Source organism: Xiphophorus couchianus, chromosome 4, assembly GCF_001444195.1.
Source record: "Xiphophorus couchianus chromosome 4, X_couchianus-1.0, whole genome shotgun sequence".
NCBI lineage: Eukaryota > Metazoa > Chordata > Actinopteri > Cyprinodontiformes > Poeciliidae > Xiphophorus > Xiphophorus couchianus.
In genome coordinates, this window is record NC_040231.1 from 12,561,964 (window position 1) to 12,579,581 (window position 17,618).

The window sequence follows — 17,618 nt, forward strand, 5'->3', positions numbered from 1 at the left end:
ATATGATAGTTTGATGTTAAACCTCTAGATCTAGAATTATAAGACTGGAATATCAAGGCAAAGAAAACTGAATAGCTGCTGGTAGGGGCCATTCAGGGGCCTCCAAACATTCAGGGGCCTCCAGACACTCAGGGGCCCCTAGAAATAGTCTAATTGTAACAAAGACCATAGATCTAAACCTGTAGCATCATTTATAGAGAATGACAATGTTATTACATTTTATTTAATGCATTCAGCTGAGAAAAATAAATAGTACATTTAGGATTTAATTAGGAAGTTTACTTTGTAAAAGTTTAAAAAATCATCTTGACAGTTTTATTGTTGTGTTACCATGGCTACAATATGGTGTAATCTTTGTGCTTAATTGGGTTTGTTCACAAATACATCACAGCAAATAACCAATAATCAGTGATTGATTTTAAACTCTGCCAATAAACCTGGGCCCCTCTCACAGATTCACCTTATCTATATAAGGTAACATGTTAGTGATGCTGAGGTTCTTAGTAGGACGGGTTCTGGGGGGAGGGGGGTTCTGTCTAAGGCCCCATATAACCTTGGGCCGGCCCTGCATGAACAGCCGCTGCGTTGTGCATCTCTGGAATCTACCTTGAATCTACCTGGAATCTACCTTGAATCTACCTGAAATACTCCGGTGGCCCCTATCAGTCCGCCGATGCTTTGGAGACATTTTGATTCATTTCATTGTGGCATGTTTGGCTTTATGCTGCGGTTCTAATTATTGCTACAGTATTTTCTCTGATGTTTATTTTATGAACTCTAAATGCTCTGGGCCGAATCTTCCTTTAACACTTGAGGTTCTGCTTCTATTTACAGCCGCGGACCTCCAACCCAGATCCCATCAGCAGCGGCTTTAGCCCGCCTGGTAGTAACTGTTAGAATAATGTTATTATCATTGTTACGTTAGTAGTGTTACTAAGGTCATCTATTGCTTAAGTGTGAACATGTGTGTGAGACAGAGATTACCTCCTTTTAACCCTTAAAACATGTTCTTTGAAGATGGTCTTCTGAGGGTTTTAGACTACATTTGCTTTGCATTTCCCCACATGATGGCAATGATATAGTAGGATCCAATTAGAGTCTTGATTAATATGGGTTGTTGCTATGTTGTTGTACGGAGTTTTGTTCAATGTGCCCCTTTTTTAAATTTGAGCCCCAGCCCCTCCAAAGGTCTCTGCATGGCCCTGGATGAATGGATAAATACTCTGTCTAATTCAATTTATATTTTTGTCATTTTGTCTTGGTTCCCCTGGTAAAATATCCAGAATAATCAGCATCTCATTGTGTTCATCTTTACTTCATCTGCATGTGACACATATATAAAGTTCTTGCCAGTGAGGAGAAAAAAAATGAATAAATAAATGACTTCTGATGTTCCTCTTCATGTGATTTAAAACTGGTCACATTTTTAGACTCAGTTCAGGGAAAATATCAAGTGAACAAACTGAACCATGAATGTAAAGACGATCAGCCAGGAAATGTTTCTTCTTCATGCATTTATTGATTTATTTTTCATTTATGAGGCAGAGAAAGCTCCATTAGGGAGGTCAAGATCAGGTGAGAAAAATACAACAAAACAATTAATTTATTCTAATTCTACAAACATGTGCATCAAAAAGATGAAGATACAATTATAAAATTATTTGTGAGAGGAAATTTGATGAGAATTTTATTTCATGATAGTTTATGTTTAAATAAGCCCAACTGTAGATTTTATCCACCCCAGATATTCACACACATCCACGACTGCAGCGTGACTCTGACATGTGTAGTATGGTTGACCAAGAGAAATCACACCATAAATCATGCCGTCGTACACCACTGCTCCACCATCGTCGCCCTGTAGAAAGATTTTATTGATATATTTATGTATGTTGTAAAACAGAAAAGTCTTCTAATCGCTGTAGAGAGATATTGAAGAAACAAACTTACATAACAGACATCCTTGTTCGGTGTTTTAACATAGAATAAAAGGCCAAATGTCGGCGCGACGACAGAAACCCAAATAACTTTCATGTCGACACATTGTAGATGTGCTGGAATAGGAGCATCTGTTACTGTAGAGAAACATTAGAATTATAACTTGTTCTTCCCTCAACCGTCTCTGTAGAGACAGAAACAAAGATTTTATTCTCATAACTTCAATATTTCTCTCACATCGCTGATTATTGGGGCCAGTGGTTGTTGCTCCCTCTCCTGCCAGCTGAACAACATGGCCTCTAAAACACAATAAGAATAAAATGTAAATATACAAGATAACAATGTAGAAAATGAATTGTTATGAAGAACAATGAAAGAACAGAAAAGAAATCCATGAAGGACTTCATCCACTGACACAGGAGTGTCCACCTCCAGTCCTCAGTGTGTCCTACGCTCTTTACATGTGTCTCTGGTCCAACACACCTGAGCTAAATGGGTTCTGGTTCTGCTGGTGGCCTGATTACCTGACTCAGGTGTGCTGAAGCAGAGGCAGCAGGACTGGAGGAGGGAGTCGAGGATGTGGCTGTTGCTGATAAAAGAATGCAGATTTTTTGAAAGGGAAAGCGCTCAAATGTTATCTGGCGAGTAATAAATTGAATTTAAAGGTGGTTTTGGCATAAACTGGATTGTGAGTGGATCAAGATGGCTAGTTGTAGTGGGGGGCTTTCAGAAGATGAAAATGTAGACATAGGATGATCTATGGTAGAAAATAGAAGAGAGGAAGGGGGAAAGATAAGGTTAAAAGGGGACTAAATGCTGGTAAAAGAATCTCTCGAGGATGATGAAGAAAGAGTTGAGATAAGCAAGAAAATAATGATGGAAGATTTTAATGTTTTATTAAAATTTAAGGCTGGACAAGATATGATTGGAGTTTGTCAATCATATTCTGTCAATCAGTTTGTCAAATGGATTAAAGACAGTTATTGGAGATGTAGAACTTGTCGGGATTGGGGTTTTTCTGTGTTGATTTGAGTTCTCTGTGTGTTTATTTTGGGTTTCTTTGTGTCTTTAGTCTCTGTGTTGTCCTGTCTTCCCCTTGATTGTTCCCAGGTGTGACTCGTTCCCTGATTTCTCTCTGTGTATTTAATCCCACCTGTGTTCCTTGTTCCTCGTCGGGTCCTTGTCTTATCTGTCTAAACTGTTGCGCTGTTAAGTCTGTCGTCTTGTCCATCCGTCAGTGCTACCTCTAGCTCCAACCCCAGCTTCTGCGTCTCCGGAACCTGCCACACCTCTCGCCGACACTGCACCTATCGTCTCTGCCCCTGTAAGTGACTTATCTGCCCCAGTCAGTGGGTTCTCTGCCTCTCCCCGTGGTCCCTCGCTGCCCCCTAGTGACTCCTCGCTGCCCCCAGTGCTCCCTTCGAGTCTCCTTACAACATTACAAAGAAATATTTAATTATTTCATAATGATGAAGATTATGATGATTGTTTTAATATGAAGTTTTCTTTGTTAGAATTAAATAAAGCACTGAAGAATTCCAGTAAGTCAACTAATGGGAATGATCAAATCAGTTAAGTATGTTAAATAAACTTAGTGATGTGAGTATAGAAGTATTATTAGAATTTTATAATAGGGCGTTGGAAGAAGGGTTATTACCTCTTAAATGGAAAGAAGCCATTATCATACCCATTTGTAAACCTAGTACAGATCCTAATTCAGCTGAAAGTTATAGAGCAATAGCTCTAACATCATGAATAGGTAAAATTATGGAAAAAAATGGTAAATAATAGATTAATTTATTTTTTAGACTCTAAGGAGAAGATTAAGTCTTCTCAATTTGGATTTAGAAAAGGCAGAAGTACAATTATGTCTGGAACATGAAAGTAGACGGGCTCAGATTAATAAGGATAATAGCAGTCTTCCTGGATGTGGAAAAGGCTTACGACATGTTATGGACAGAAGGGCTGTTGATGAAAATAAAACAAATAGGAACAAGGGGTAAAATATATAGATGGTTAAAAAAACGTAACTGAAAGAAATATTAGCGTAAAAATAAGAGGGCAAATAAGTTCAAAATATCAAGTAGAGAATGGTACTCCCCTAGGTAGTATAAGTTCTATGCTATTTATTATAATGGTTAATGATATTTTTAGTAGTATAAATGTTTTGGTGTCTCATTATTTGTAGATGATGGTATTATTTGGAAGAGGGGAAAAATACAGAATTTGTAAATAGGAAACTACAAGAAGCATTAATAGTGTAGAAGCTTGGGCCTTAGGATGGGGATTTAGATTCTCAACGTCCAAGCCTAAATTTGTTGTTTTTACAAATAGAAAATTAAATATTAATGTAAATCTCAAATTATATGGGGATGTTATAGAAGGATCAAATTAAATGTTTCGGTATCTGGTTTGATAAAAAAAAAAAAGTTACATGGAAAATACATGTAGGTAAAATAGTTGAAAAAAGTAAAACAAAAAAATGAATATAATGAGATGTTTGAAAGCAATGAATGAGGGGAAGATAGGAATGCATTAAAGACCATTTATATTGGACTAATTAGATGAGTTTTTGATTATGGATGTATTTTATACAATTCAGCTTCAAGTAGTTCATTAAAAAAAACAGAAGAGAATATCAGGCATTAAGACTTTGTTGTGCAGCGATGAAAACTACTCCAGATTCAGCTCTACAGGTTGAGATGGGTGAGATGCCACTGGAGCTCAGGAGAGAACAACTAGCCATAATTTACTGGACAAATATTAAAGGACATAATGAAGTTCATCCTTCATATGTTACGCTGCAACCTTGTCAAGAAAAAGAAACAGATTAATAGTTTTGGCTGGTTAATTATAAATAATTAACCATTATAATAATTATGATAATAATAATTAACCGTTGGAATAGTTAACTTTCTAATTAGTCCTGTGGTTGTTATTCCATCATGGATCTTTGGACAGGTTGAAGTTGATTTAAACTTACTGAAAAAAGGGAGACAGTTAGAAAAGAAAGAGGTGGAAAGTTATATAGAAAGAGAATATTCAGAGTATATACAAATATATACAGATGCTTCTAAAATGTTAAATGATAGATATATAATTTGTAATTCCAGATTTAAATATTATGAGAAATAAAAGAATAACAGATAAATTGACAGTGTATATGTAAGAGCGAAAATACTCCTTATAAGGTTGTTTTTTACTAAAGGAAATCTGGCGCCAAAGACGGTCAAGTTGACCTGGCTTCCAGTGCGAAGCAGAAATGAGACGGAAAGAATGTCTGAGAAATAAACTGTTTCGACAGATAAGAATAATAATGGGCTTGTTTTGCACTTTTGAAATGGAGCAGATGTTGGAGGTCAATAGGTCTTAACACTCTCTAAGAAACCCCAATACACACTCATGTGAAAGCTGATAGAATTCTTACGTAAGGACACACGTCAAACACGGGCAGTAATGCTATTGGTCGAAACTTACCAACTTACACCAATGAAAATGAGATTCTATAAAACAGACTGACACTAAGAATACAATGAGATTTTGGGGAGAATTCTGAGAATTGACTTGTACTGTAAATTGATCTGTGGAACAGTGTAATAAATCTCCACCCGCCGTGGCCTGCAGTTGAAGAACTCGTCTCAGAGTATTATTTCTCATCTATAATATAATTAAGACCTTTTCTGATCCAACATAATGGTGAACCCCGACGGTTGATTGAACACGCAACAGGGAGGACAGAAGGGTCTCGCTTCAGAACAACGTCGACAGTAACCGTCTGGGCCCAAAAATCTCAGAGAGGTAAGCTTTATATCTCTTTGTTTTTTAAATAACAGAACGGATGCTTGTCTGCTGCGATCTGAAGTGCTAAACATGAGATGAAGTTCTTTGCTGCGTGTCACAGACGAGTTGTTATCTTTGCGCAAACATCGAGCTGCTAAAACTTCTGATGACTCATAGTTATCATCTAAAATTGAACTCTCAGCTCGGCAAATAAGCACTTATCAGTTGGTTTCGCCCTGTTGGCGATGGTAACAAAGGAATTTTTTTCCATCTATAAGTTACCTTATGTCCCCCACCTCCCCCGGGACGTGTTCGAAGTTTTGCCGGAGATGGGAGTTAAAGCTCCGTCTCACAGGGGATTCCGCCAGACGTTCCCAGCAGACCCTCACAACACGTTTGGGCCTGCCAGGTCTGACCGGCTTTCGCCCCCACCACCAGAGCCAACTCACCACCAGGTAGTGGTCAGTGGACAGCTCCGCACCTCTCTTCACCCGAGTGTCCAAGACATACGGCCGCAGATCCGATGAAACGATGACAAAGTCGATCATCCAACTGCGGCCTAGGGTGTCCTGGTGCCAAGTGCACATATGGACACCCTTATGCTTGAACATGGTGTTCGTTATGGACAATCCATGGCGAGCACAGAAGTCCAGCAACAGAACACCGCTCGAGTTCAGGTCGGGCGGGCCGTTCCTCCCAACCACGCCCCTCCAGGTCTCACTGTCGTTGCCCACGTGAGCGTTGAAGTCCCCCAGCAGAACAAGGGAGTCCCCAGGAGGAGCACTCTCCAGTACCCCCTCTAAGGACTCCAAAAAGGGTGGGTAATCTGAACTGTCGTTCGGCCCGTAAGCACAAACGACAGTCAGAACCCGTCCCCCCACCCGTAGGCGGAGGGATGCTACCCTCTCGTTCACCGGGGTGAACCCCAACGTACAGGCGCCGAGATGGGGAGCAACAAGTATGCCCACTCCTGCCCGACGTCTCTCTCCCTGGGCAACTCCAGAGTGGAAGTATGTCCAGCCCCTCTCAAGGAGACTGGTTCCAGAACCAGAGCCATGCGTCGAGGTGAGACCGACTATTTATAGCCGGAACCTCTCGACCTCACGCACTAGCTCCGGCTCCTTCCCCACCAGAGAGGTGACATTCCACGTCCCAAGAGCCAGTTTCTGCAACCGAGGATCGGACCGCCAGGGTCCCCTCCCTTGGCCGCCACCCATCACACAGTGCACCCGACCCCTATGGCCCCTCCCACGGGTGGTGGGCCCATGGGAGGGGGGGCCCATGTTTCCTCTTCGGGCTGAGCCCGGCCGGGCTCCATGGGTTAAAGCCCGGCCACCAGACGCTCGCCATCGTGACCCCCCTCCAGGCCTGGCTCCAGAGTGGGGCCCCGGTGACCCGCGTCCGGGCGAGGGAACACCAAGTCCAATGTTTTTACTCATCATTGGGGTCTTCAGGCTGCACTTTGTCTGGTCCCTCACCTAGGACCTGTCTGCCTTGGGTGACCCTACCAGGGGCATGAAGCCCCAGACAGCATAGCTCCTAGGATCATTGGGGCACTCAAACCCCTCCACCACGATAAGGTGGCAGCCCATGGAGGTGGGGGACATGGAGTCTGAGTGGACCGTGTTCCGTGCCTCCATTGTCGAGGCGGCCAATCGGAGCTGTGGCCGCAAGGTTGTCGGTGCCTGTTGCGGCGGCAACCCTCGAACCCGTTGGTGGACACCTTCGGTGAGGGATGCCGTCAGGCTGAAGAAGGAGTCCTATCGGGCCTTTTTGGCCTGTGGGACTCCGGAAGCAGCTGATGGGTACCGGCGGGCGAAGCGGCATGCGGCTCGGGCGGTTGCTGAGGCAAAAACTCGGGCGTGGGAGGAGTTTGGAGAGGCCATGGAGAAAGACTTCCGCACGGCTTCGAGGCGATTCTGGTCCGCCATCCGGCGTCTCAGGGGGGGGAAGCGGTGCAGCACAAACACTGTTTATAGTGGGGATGGTGTGCTGCTGACCTCTACTCGGGACGTTGTGGGTCGGTGGGCAGAGTACTTCGAAGACCTCCTCAATCCCACCAACATGCCTTCCACTGAGGAAGCGGAGCCTGGGGACTCTGGGTTGGGCTCTCCAATCTCTGGGGGCGAGGTTGCCGAGGTGGTTAAAAAGCTCCTCGGTGGCAAGGCCCCGGGGGTGGATGAGATCCGCCCGGAGTTCCTTAAGGCTCTGGATGTTGTAGGGTTGTGTTGGTTGACGCGACTCTGCAATATCGCATGGACATCGGGGGCAGTTCCCCTGGATTGGCAGACTGGGGTGGTGGTCCCCCTGTTCAAAAAGGGGGACCGGAGGGTGTGCTCCAATTATAGAGGGGTCACACTCTTAAGCCTCCCTGGCAAGGTCTATTCAGGGGTCCTGGAGAGGAGGGTCCGTCGGATAGTCGAACCTCGGATTCAGGAAGAGCAGTGTGGTTTTCGTCCTGGTCGTGGAACACTGGACCAGCTCTACACCCTCGGCAGGGTCCTGGAGGGTGCATGGGAGTTCGCCCAACCAGTCTACATGTGTTTTGTGGACTTGGAGAAGGCGTTCGACCGTGTCCCTCGGGGAGCCCTGTGGGGGGTTCTCCGGGAGTATGGGGTACCGGGCCCTTTGATACGGGCTGTCAGGTCCCTGTATGACCGGTGTCATAGAGTCTGGTCCGCATTGCCGGCAGTAAGTTGGGCTCGTTTCCGGTGGGAGTTGGATTCCGCCAGGGCTGCCCTTTGTCACCGATTCTGTTCATCACTTTTATGGACAGAATTTCTAGGCGCAGCCAAGGTGTTGAGGGGATCCGATTTGGTGGCCTTAGGATCTCATCTCTGCTTTTCGCAGACGATGTGGTCCTTTTGGCTTCATCGGATCGTGATCTGCAGCTCTCGCTGGAGCGGTTCGCAGCCGAGTGTGAAGCGGCCGGGATGGGGATCAGTGCCTCCAAATCCGAGGCCATGGTCTTGAGCCGGAAAAGGGTAGAGTGCCTTCTCCGGGTCAGGGGGGGTGTCCTGCCCCAAGTGGAGGAGTTTAAGTATCTCGGGATCTTGTTCACGAATGGGGGAGGAAGGGAGCGGGAGATCGACAGGCGGATTGGCGCAGCGTCTGCTGTCAAGCGGGCGCTGTACCGGTCCGTCGTGGTGAAGAGAGAGCTGAGCCAAAAAGCGAAGCTCTCGATTTACCGGTCGATCTACGTTCCCACCCTCATCTATGGTCATGAGCTTTGGGTCATGACCGAAAGAACGAGATCGCGGATACAAGCGGCCGAAATGGGTTTTCTCCGTAGGGTGGCTGGGCTCTCCCTTAGAGATAGGGTGAGAAGCTCAGTCATCCGGGAGGGACTCAGAGTAGAGCCGTTGCTCCTTCACATCGAGAGGAGCCAGTTGAGGTGGCTTGGGCATCTGGTCAGGATGCCTCCTGGACGCCTCCCTGGTGAGGTGTTCCGGGCACGTCCCACCGGGAGGAGGCCCAGGACACGCTGGAGAGACTATGTCTCTCGGCTGGCCTGGGAACGCCTCGGGATTCCCCCGGAAGAGCTGGAAGAAGTGGCCGGGGAGAGGGAAGTCTGGGCCTCCCTTCTGAAGCTGCTACCCCCGCGACCCGACCTCGGATAAGCGGAGGAAGATGGATGGATGGATGGAAGTTACCTTATATCAGTCAATCTGGGTAGTTCTGAAGAAACACCTTCATTGAACTGACTATACATATATAGCACGATTTGTTAAATGTGGCAGACAGGCCATGAACTTTAACCTTAACATTAAACCAACTGAATCCACAAAGAGAGAAAAAGGCCAGGAGGTGATTCCAACCTTCCCCAGAGAAAGCGAGGAGCACCTCCAAACGAAATATCAGATTTCTTGGTGTGGCCTTAGATGTATGAATAAAGGAAAAGTAAAGATTGAGATCTCCATATATAAGTTGATGTATAGCGCTGAGAATAAAGTTCAAGGTCACAAATCTTCGATTTCGACTGGGCTGAGCGAGGATTGATTCCTTCATTTTTGACTGATTAGAGAAGAAATCTTTCAGTTAGAAATAAGTGGCCTGAAACGAACTAAAACTGCAGTATGTGTTTCCTTATTTTCTTTGTTTAAAATCCTTGTAAAGGGAATTGGAGTTAATTTGTGTTTTGTCTGAATAATTGTGGTCCTAATATAAGAATAGTCTATTGTGTGCACACATTAAAATTGGCCAATGGCTAGTTAAAACAGTAGCCAACTAAATTTATATTTTTATAAATATAATAGTTTATAAGTTATATTTTCTTAGAATCCCCGGGGAGAGAAAGAAAAGAAAAAATTCACAGAAAGTGGAGGAAATAGCAATATTTGGAAGAAAATAAATGGAATGAATGTGATGAGACGAATGCTGAATAATTGGGAATGAATGCGTATGTGTCTGCTGTGTGAGTATACAACGGCATGCTTTGTATATACTGTAAATTTTGAAATGTGCATGTATTGGCTTATTAAATGACTGATTGCTTTCAAAGTGGCTTTGAAACTGTGCTCTGCTAAGAGTTAAAAGTTGGTCTTTGATATTGTCTGCAATTGTCTATACTGTTCGTAAATTGTGTAATAAAGATAGAAAATATAGCCATATCTGCTGCTTTGATTCAAAAACTTAAAGCGCACTGGGAGAAAGAAAGGCGTTTTTGAAGGATTGCCAGGAATCGAAGCACACGAACACTTCCTCCCTCCCTTTCTACCCTCTCACTCTCTCTTTGCTCTACCCGCCCTCTCTCTCTTTCTCTCTCTCTCCCTCTCCCTGCCTACCCCTCTGTTTCGGTCTCGCCCCCTCCCGCCTCTTCTAGTTACCGTCCCCCTATCTCTTGTTTCAACACACGTCACGGGTCCGGATGTTACGTGATCTGAGACTGTGTACGCCCATTTGTAGTTCATAGCAGTAAGACAGCCCACTTCCTATTACGTCAACAATCAGCCCCCACCTTTGGGACATCTCAGACTGCAGCTGAGCAGTGAAGTTTTCTCTTTTTTCTCTCTCTTTTAGTTTGATTTAATACAGAAGGAGTTAAAGCATAAACTTTAAATTAACTCAAATAATGCAGACCTTAATACAAATAATCATTGTTTCTGTCACACTGAACCATGTTGAACATTACTTAAATGTATATTTACTGTAAATAGATTTGAATAACTGCATGGAACTTGCTAAAGTGCTATATTTATTGAAGAGTACATAACATATTTAGCTATACTTAGCAATAACAAAGAATACTACAAGGAACAGATGCAGTAAGCACAAATAACTAAAATAATCAATTTATTTTTTTTTCCAAATTCAACAATAAAAAGCTGAACCATAAGGAAATTGTAACTGACAGCAAAACTTAAACTGAGTTTCAAAAAGTGAAACAACTGCTTAAGCATACAAAATGAGTAACATACCGACAGTGATCGTTGGTTCAAAAAACCCGGAATATGCTGATCAAATTCCTAAAATTTCCAAGAAATGGCAGAAGCGAACAAAAGGACTTCCATCACCGTGGCCGGAGAATGGGAGCTTTGACTTATTCCTTTGCGAACAAATGGAAGTGAGAATCACTGACTACAAAGCAAAAAATAAAACTAAGAAAAGAGAAGATAAAAGAGAATTAGAATTTAACATTTTAAAACTATTCAAGGATGAAGGTGAAAAATACAGGAAGAACTTAAAGCAGCAGCTCATTGAGCTCAAAAATAATTATGAAAAGCTAAAGGACGAGGAAATGATTCCCGCAGGGTTGTATCCAGCCCTGAAAGGAGTCCTGAACATTACAGGTGATTTTGGATACAGGACTGATGACCAACTAATAAATTCCAGACAAAGTAATGTTGCATCACCTCAAAATAAAGAGCCGGAAGCTCAATCAGACGCATCATCTACAGTGCATACAGCACGGCCAACAGTAGTTCAAACACCAGTTCCAGCCAGAGGTGCACCACAGACGAGCTTAAGTTCACCGGAAGATGAAGGTTCATCGCAACGAAATTATAGCATAATTAATGAGCATGCAATAAGTATGCAACATCAACATCACATGCTAATGCAAATGGCTACAAGCCAGCTGGCAGACATTCTACATCAATACCACCAATTCCAACCGGAATTCAAACCACTAATGTTGGATGCTCAACAACGCGGACAATTGGAAATAATAAAATTCTTGACTGTTACGCAGGTCATGCAGGAAGTCGCAGAAGCGGAGATGCTTATTGGTTAAACTTAGACAACAAAGGCATTGATTTGCAAAATAATAACAATCAGACACTGATACAGGAAGTGGAAATGGAAATTGATGAAAGCCTTGCACGATTAGTTGAACAGGAGCATGGATGCGAAGATGACCAAGACGGAGCTGGTCCATGTACAAGCACACCTAATGAAATTCAACATCCAGCCCCAAAACGAAGAGAATACAATTTGAGATCCAGAGCTAACGTACGCAAACCTGATCGTTATGACCCCTCAAAACAATTACCAATCATATTAAAGGGAGACGTTGCTCAATACATACCATTTGCCTCGATGGATCTGATCGGGTTAGTCTCGCGGCTGCCAGACATTCATAATGGCGCAGGGAGATGGATAAGAAAACTAGAAGAAGAGACAGTTGGCAAAATTTTGGCACTGGGAGACATCAAAGCCATTTTTGCAAAAGTTCTGGGAACTGCTACCATGCAGAACGTTTTGAAAAACCACCCATGGATGCTGCAAGAACGGGCAGACGGAATTGAATTCAATGTATGCCGGACGGCAATCTGGGCCGCCTTGAGGGCAGAATTTCCTATTAAATTGGACCCCGCAACCTTGAAAGGGGAACCAATTGGTGACTCAGAGAATCCAGCATCTTATGTCGCCAGACAGTTGAGAAGGTGGAAGGAGGACATGGAGTCTGATGTTGATGAATCTCCAATGATTGCAGCTGTGTTTCGGCAATCCATAGTGGATGTGATGCCACAACCAGTGCGCACCAAACTTGAAGAAGTGGTGGCGCTGATGTCAATGTCGCACAAGGAATTTCGTGACCATGTGGTGCATGCAATAGAAAAATACAGAAGAGATTAACAAAAACTCGCTGACCAAGAAAAAAACATTCAAAGGAAACTGGCTCAACTGCAACTTGGAGAACTGCAAAGCAGAAGCAAGACAAAGACTCAAGCTGCAGTGGTGAGGGGGGACCAACATCCTAGCCCGGATGTGGCCAACCTTCCTAACGCAGTGAGTACTGCTCCACAGATGTATCCTCCAGCTCCACAAATAACTCAACCTTCTCAACCAGTGGTGAATGTTTACCCACAACCATGGAACTCACGTCCATCTGTGCCCCGAGGAAGACAGCAAAGAAGTCCCTCATGGCCAAACAGAGGACGAGGCGGTCCAACTAGAACACCCGGAGCATGTTGGACATGTGGTGCTTTCGGACATCGCGCTGACCAATGTCGAAATGGTGACAACTCATTCCAAAGACGGCCGCGTGGTAGAGCCAGACCAGGTCCACCGACAGCTCAATACAATCACCAAGCAGTTCCTTATAACCAACAGGGAACTCCATACGACTCACAAGGAGTCCAATATGATTCACCAGTTCAACAAAATTCACCAACTCAATTCAATCCACCAAATTTTGGATACTAGGGATGCCCAGAGGACCCTAGGGGAGAAAATAAATACCCAATTCTAACCACAGGTGCGAACGACGAACCAATATTGAAAATTCAAATTGAAAACAGAGAAACACCAATGTTGGTTGATACAGGAGCAGCTTACACTTGTGTGAGTCCAATTTATGCAACGCATCTCCCCATGTCTGATAAATTTGTATCAACAGTAGGGTTCTCGGGAACAAGACAAATAATCCAAATGACAGCTCCTGTTCGACTTGTAACTAATGACAATGAAATAAAAATACCAATTTTGGTATCTGATCAAACACCAATTAATCTGTTGGGAAGAGATGCTCTATGCAAATTAAAAATAAAAATTTGGTGTTCTCCTCAGGGGGTGTATGTTGAAAGAGAAGGTGTGGATCTTCAAATGTACATGCAACAAAATGAAGCTAAAGTTTATTGGTTGGGAGACATAAATAGCTCAATTGAAGAAGTAATTTCTAAATGGGGTCAATACGTTCAAATACAAATTCCTGAAGCTAAAAAACCATTTTTAGATTATCATTGTACAATGTACTATGACATTTCAAAAAGCACAGGGTTTGAAGAACAGTGGGACAAAGAAACGCAAGGTGAATCAGTGCACCTTGTGTCCAAATACATTGTCATTGGGAGACAAGGAGCAGCTCTCAATGTAGAGATGAATGATTTCATTTCTCAATGGTACAATGTTTCAGAATCTGTACCACACATAACATTGTTTGTAAATAAAAACTTTCATGCAAAAGATCTTGGACCGATGATGAAAACTGCGACACAGATTAAATGGGAACAAACAGAAAGCCCATTAATTTTTCAATCAGAGGATGCAACAATGATCAAAATACTAAGTGAAACCTTTATGACAGCAAAACCACAGGTGGTAACTGTACCAATTAATGACACAGAACAAACAGAAGAAAAAGATGAGTTGGACGACAATCCATTAATACATGACATGTTGAGACAAGTCCCTGAATCAATATGGTCAAAACATGAAACGGATGTAGGCCTGGTAAAATCAGCCAACCCATTTAAGGTAGATCTGAAACCAAATGTTAAACTTCCATTTCGTCCTCAATATCCATTAAAAGCTGAAGCTGAAGAAGGAATCAGCAAAACAATTGACGGATTATTACAAGCAGGAGTGTTGGTGGAAATTGAAAGTCCATGCAATACTCCAATTTTTCCAGTTCTAAAAGCAGATAGGTCAAAGTACCGCCTGGTACATGATCTTCGCACAATAAACGATGTGGTGGAAGATAGATCTTCGGCAGAAATGCCCAACCCCCACACACTTTTAACTGCAATTCCTGCTGAAGCAAAATTTTTCACAGTAATTGATCTGTGTTCAGCATTTTTTACCATTCCTCTAGCGGAACAATCTCAATACCTGTTTGCATTTACTTATAGAGGTAAGAAGTACAGCTACACACGATTACCACAAGGGTTCAAACACAGTCCGCATGTGTTCAATCAAGTTCTTCGACAGGACTTAGAAGGATTGGAAATGAAAAGCACATTGCTTCAATTTGTTGACGACATTCTAATTGCGTCACCTACATTGGATGATTGCCATCATGATTCAATAAAAGTCCTTGGAAGACTGGCTGAAGGGGGATACAAAGCCTCCAAAGAAAAACTACGGTACTGTCAGACACAGGTAGAATACCTGGGCAGACAACTCTCAGAAGGGAGTATTGGCATATCACCTTCTCAATTAGAGGGTGTTAGCAAAGCTCTATGTCCACGAACAGTTGGAGAAATGATGACATTCCTGGGCATGACAGGTTTCAATGCTGATTGGATTGAAAGTTATGCAGAAAAAACAGCACCACTCAGAGAACTCATGAAAGAACCAGGTTATCAAAATCAAAAGACTTTGCTAAAATGGACAACTGAAGCGAAAGTAGCTTTTGAAACTCTAAAATGTGAAATGCAGACTGCCCCAGCACTAGCAGTTCCCGACTATGATAAACCATTTTATCTATATGTTGCAAACAAAAAAGACATGTATGTCACAGCAGTTTTGATGCAAGAAACATGTACAGGTCGAAAAAAACAACCAATTGCTTATTACAGCACAAAATTGGACAATGTAGCACAAGGCTGGCCACCATGCTATCAAGGGCTAGCAGCAGTCTACCATGCCTATGAAAAAGCTTCAACCATTACAATGGGTTATCCAGTAACAATATTAACTCACCACAAAATCGCAGAGTTGATAAATCTGGGAAAATTTGTTGTAACACAGGCAAGAAGTTTGCAATACATGTCACTTTTGACATATCCAGACATAACAATTCAAAGATGCATCACCAACAATCCAGCAAATGTGATTCCTTTGGATTGTGACGGAGAACCACATGAGTGTGTAGCAGAAACAATGAAATACACTAGACTCAGACCTGATTTGGAGTCTACACCATTGCCTGACGCAGAAGTCACATACTTTGTCGACGGGTCATGTTTCAGAGACCACCTTGGAAAATAGGTGATAATTTTGTAACAGTCAAAGCTGAAAAATGTGACCAACCATGTTCTGCACAACTTGCAGAACTTAAAGCATTAACTGAAGCCTGTAAAATGGCTAAATCAAAGTCCGCAAATGTGTTTACTGATTCTGCTTACGCCCACGGCGTTTGCTTTTTATTTGCGGCAATATGGAAGCAAAGAGGTTTCAAAAGAGCAGATGGAACACCAGTACAACACAAAGCACAATTGAAAGAATTGATTGCCGCCATGATGCTTCCTTCGAAGCTGGCAGTGATCAAATGTCAAGCACATCGCAAAGGTAATGACATTGTAATAAGAGGTAATAACATGGCAGATGAATCGGCAAAAATAGCATCTAGGAGCCAAATGGCCATCTTGGCCCCTGTAGTAGCCTTAGAACCAGCTTTAACACCAGAAGATGTCATTTTGATGCAGCAACAAGCAAGTAGCAGCGAACGCGACCTTTGGGTGCGCAGAGGTGCTACGATGAGTGAAAACGACTTATGGAGGTCTAACCAAGGCCTACTGATGGCACCTGTAGCGTTATTAACGTTACTGGTCTCAGAAGCCCACGGTTTGGACCACTGTGCCCGAGCAAAAGTCTTGGAAAAATTGAAAAAACAAGGGTTCTGGTCTCCATACATGCAAGACATGGTGGATGAAATTCTAAGCCAGTGTGAAATATGTGCCGAAAACAATGCTCGAAAAGGCATAAAAACAGGAATTGGACACATTCCAGTTCCAGAAGGACCTTTCAAACACTTGGTAATAGATTACGTAGACATGCTCAAACCAGTTCAAGGTAAAAGGTACATGTTGGTGATAATTGATCGTTTCAGTCGATGGGTCGAAGCAGTACCATCAAAAACCTTAGGAGCAGACACAGTTATCAAATTCCTGACAAGAGAAGTGATTCCAAGATTTGGAATACCATCTGAAATCAGTTCAGACAATGGCTCAGCTTTTGTACAAAAAGTCGTTAAAGGCATTTTGCAAAAACTACAAATCAAACAGCGTTTTGGCTCAGTCTACCATCCTCAAAGTCAAGGTTTGGTTGAGCGCATTAATGCTACTTTAAAGGCAAAACTACGAAAGATTTGTGCATCAACTAAACTAAACTGGGTAGATGCTTTGCCACTAGCACTAATGAGCTACCGCATGCAAATGCACAGAAGCACGCATTTAACACCGCATGAAATGCTAACTGGCAGACCGATGCCTGTACCACAATGGAGGTTACCTTTTAAAGGACCTCCCCTTGAGCAGTTGCAAACTGAGTTGAAAGACTATGTTGAACAACTAACTGCTATCCATAGAGCTATCTATTTGCAGGAAAAATCCAGAAGTCCAGAGTCGGCAGTGTTGGAGCCATTGGTGAAGCCAGGTGATTTGGTGTACATCAAGGTGTACAGACGCAGATGGCATGAGGCCCGATGGGAAGGACCTTATGAAGTCAAAAGAGCCACCCCAACGGCTGTCCAAGTAGAAGGAAGAATCACTTGGCATCATTTGACTCATTGCACTAAAGTTCAAAATAAAGACAGAGTTAAACTTGAGTTTGACAAGGAAAATGAGCAGAAGCCTCACAGCAATGAGACTGATACTGATAACTGTCCAACTGTGGATGTTGACAGAGGTGATGAGCCATGCAATGGCGGCGACAGCAGAGACGAACTCATACAATCTGCAGCCGACACCACGGGACAAACCGACCGCGACGAACCAGAATGACAGAACATGGACTCA

The 17,618-nt window shown here is 43.2% G+C and overlaps 1 protein-coding gene and 1 long non-coding RNA gene across 2 annotated transcripts in view; one reads left to right on the forward strand and one right to left on the reverse strand.

Annotated features, from left to right (window-relative positions):
* Positions 1-17,618, forward strand: part of LOC114143518 (uncharacterized) — a 44,205-nt gene that overhangs the window by 7,689 nt on the left and 18,898 nt on the right. The window lies entirely within an intron of this gene.
* The window catches only part of LOC114143488 (anionic trypsin-1-like), a 102,944-nt gene continuing 86,825 nt past the window's right edge, over positions 1,500-17,618 (reverse strand). Inside the window, exons 5-7 of the mRNA XM_028015568.1 lie at positions 2,176-2,237; positions 1,951-2,075; positions 1,500-1,858 (exon numbers count right to left, since the gene is read on the reverse strand). Coding sequence (XP_027871369.1) covers positions 1,709-1,858; positions 1,951-2,075; positions 2,176-2,237 — 337 coding nt within the window. The 3' untranslated portion in view covers positions 1,500-1,708. The remainder of the gene's footprint in view (positions 1,859-1,950; positions 2,076-2,175; positions 2,238-17,618) is intronic.